Below are 2,615 nucleotides of genomic sequence, written 5' to 3' on the forward strand. Positions count from 1 at the left end.
CTAATGTGGTTTAAAAATAATTTCGGTATAGAAATTGAATTAATACTTAAACTTTAATATTGTCTGTAGTTTATTTTCCCGATACACTTGTTAAAATTACGCTTTCATTTTTTCTTGTGGGTAAATGGATTCAATAGTTCATTGAAATGTGAAAATTAAAGCTACATTTGATTGTTATTTTTTTTGTAAATTTGAAAATCACATGAGTTGGGACAGCTACTTTTGGTTATGATGAGCAACAAATCACAATTGAAACCGGTAAGCCGCTGAAGCTCTTGAGACCTCACATTGGCCTTATCTGCCATCTTTGGCGAGGCGATCGCGCCGGGATCAAGGATCGAAATCCGAATCGGGATCGGGGATCGGAGAACAATGCAAATTGGCTAATTGATGGCACTCCGGCGGACCACTTGACTTGATCGGGTTGTCCGATCGAGGCCTTCGAGGACTTCGAAAAGCGCAAATCCGATCGAGGAGCACCGATAGCGACGAGTGTCTAGCGATAATTGCCGAGTGTTGAGTGTTGAGTGTCGAGCGATAGCGCATACGTCCGATCTGGGCGGTTGTCGATCGAATTGTGAATGTGAATGTGAATGTGCATGTGGCTGGATGACTCGCGGATTTGCCTATCCCGTTTATTTTCGAGTATCCGAGGGTTAGATGCGCTCTTGGCGCAATTTGTAGGCACTTCCCTAAAACCCTACCCCCTATCCCCCCCCACCAAAAAAAAGGGGTTGGGACAACCCTCCCCTACCGCGAATTAGGTAGGCAAAGGAGTTTGCTTTTTACCTGGCACACAGGACACGTTATTGGGACATCTTTGGATCGCGTAACCCTTTCGAGTAAATCGCGTTAATCCCGGCCAGGTACAGGAAATTATCATTTTTCATTCCGTCCCGTGGCCTGACATCTGGCATCCGTGGGTTAAGATCCGCATCCTGAAGTGCCCACAAAAGGAAGTGCCAAAAGGGGGAGAAATGTCAGCGCAAGGACTCGCCGGAAGAAGTGGAAGTGGAAGTGGAAATGTCACACGGTCAGAGAAACTCTGACTTATTCAACTCTCCTAATTGAAATCACTCGTCCTTTGTTTTTCTCCTCGAACAATGAGTACGACCTGTCACATGTCAACATGGCAAAAATACAAAAAAAAAAAAAACAAATATAAAAGAAGCCAAACAATAAACCACTCAAAGCCTACTCCAAAACCAAATCGGAGCTGGATACCAAAAACACAAAAAATCGAGAAAATATATATACAAACAGTAGTCCTTGAAATTTAGACGGTCAGTCAGTTTGGTTTGTTCGGTGCTCGAAATCATAGATCAAAAAGCAACGTAGAGGTTCAGTAACAACATTGAAAATAAAATTTCTAAAAACAAAAAAAAAAACAAAGCTAAATTCTTGTCGTTTTAATAAATTTTTTGGTAAACCATTAAAGTAAATTATAATTATGTCGAAGGCAACGAAGCTGCGTTTTGCGCTGATCACCGAGGATGTTTTGGACAAACTTAGGCCCAGATCTCAGTCGGAAAACACTAGATCGAAGAACATGGATGAGATATATGCGGCCATAAGGACGACGGTCATTGAAGTTGTGGATCAAAAGTTTGAGCAACTGAACACCACTATCAATCAGCTGGTTGAGGATAGGATAGCCAAGATATTGGATCAGCAGAATGCAGGCAAATTAGTCTCGGACTGGAAAAGGGATTCCAAGGAGAAGGTTGACAAAGCCTTTAAAGTGGCAGCCCAGTCGGTCGAATCGGCCAGTTCCCTAAAGAAACGAAGCCCGAAATATCATCGTCTGTCCAAAAAGAGCCCTTCATGGCAGGAGGAGCAGTTGCCCTCCAGTCCAGAGGATCAGTTACCCAAGAGAACCCGGACCAAGGCCCAGAAAATCACCGTAATGCCCATCCATCGGAATGCCCATGTGCGCAGTAATATCCGTACTCCCTTGAACAATCCAACTTCGCCACCACCACCTCCCACACCACTCAGCATGGATCGCAATGACCTCGATGATGATGAGGATGGTGAGGACTTTCTGGATGGCCAGGACCCCTCCATTTTGACCATCGCCGCTCAATATCTCAAGAAACTCGAGGATGCCCGAAATCGCAAAAACCAACAGCATCAGCATCAGCATCAGCAATTACCCTAGAAATGGTTAAAGTCCAGCAAACTGAAGCCCACATATAACTTAGTCTTTAAATAAGCTACAATCCCCCGATTTCCATTTGGGCAGTGCATAAATAGTCGGGCATGGCGCAATTTAAATGAAGTGACTTACCAGGCGGGGCTCATAGACGGATAAACATTCACTCTTGAATCTTCCAGTTAGTCTTCAAAAATTAGTTGAAAAATGTTAATAAATTCAGTGAATTAATAACTGTATGCTTCTTTTTATTTAGGAATTAAATAAATCATTAATTTCATTAAAATCAGCAATTAATGGTTAAGGGATTTTGAAGGCTTTGAGATTTGCTTAGGACTTCAATAAACTAAATGTACATAAGTTAAATGAGATATGACATAGTGTTTTAAGTATTAATTCAGGGCTTCAAAACATTAGTAGGCAATATGGATTATAATCATTATGGATATTTGGCAATTCA

General features: G+C 42.0%; 1 protein-coding gene across 1 annotated transcript; it reads left to right on the forward strand.

The window, feature by feature from the left end:
• The first annotated feature begins 1,210 nt into the window (after positions 1-1,210).
• Positions 1,211-2,355, forward strand: LOC128260697 (uncharacterized). The gene has a single exon (XM_052993889.1). The coding sequence runs from the start codon at positions 1,451-1,453 to the stop codon at positions 2,159-2,161; it is 711 nt and encodes a 236-aa protein (XP_052849849.1). The 5' UTR covers positions 1,211-1,450; the 3' UTR covers positions 2,162-2,355.
• The last annotated feature ends 260 nt before the right edge of the window (positions 2,356-2,615 follow it).

The sequence above is a fragment of the Drosophila gunungcola genome (assembly GCF_025200985.1).
Source record: "Drosophila gunungcola strain Sukarami chromosome X unlocalized genomic scaffold, Dgunungcola_SK_2 000036F, whole genome shotgun sequence".
NCBI lineage: Eukaryota > Metazoa > Arthropoda > Insecta > Diptera > Drosophilidae > Drosophila > Drosophila gunungcola.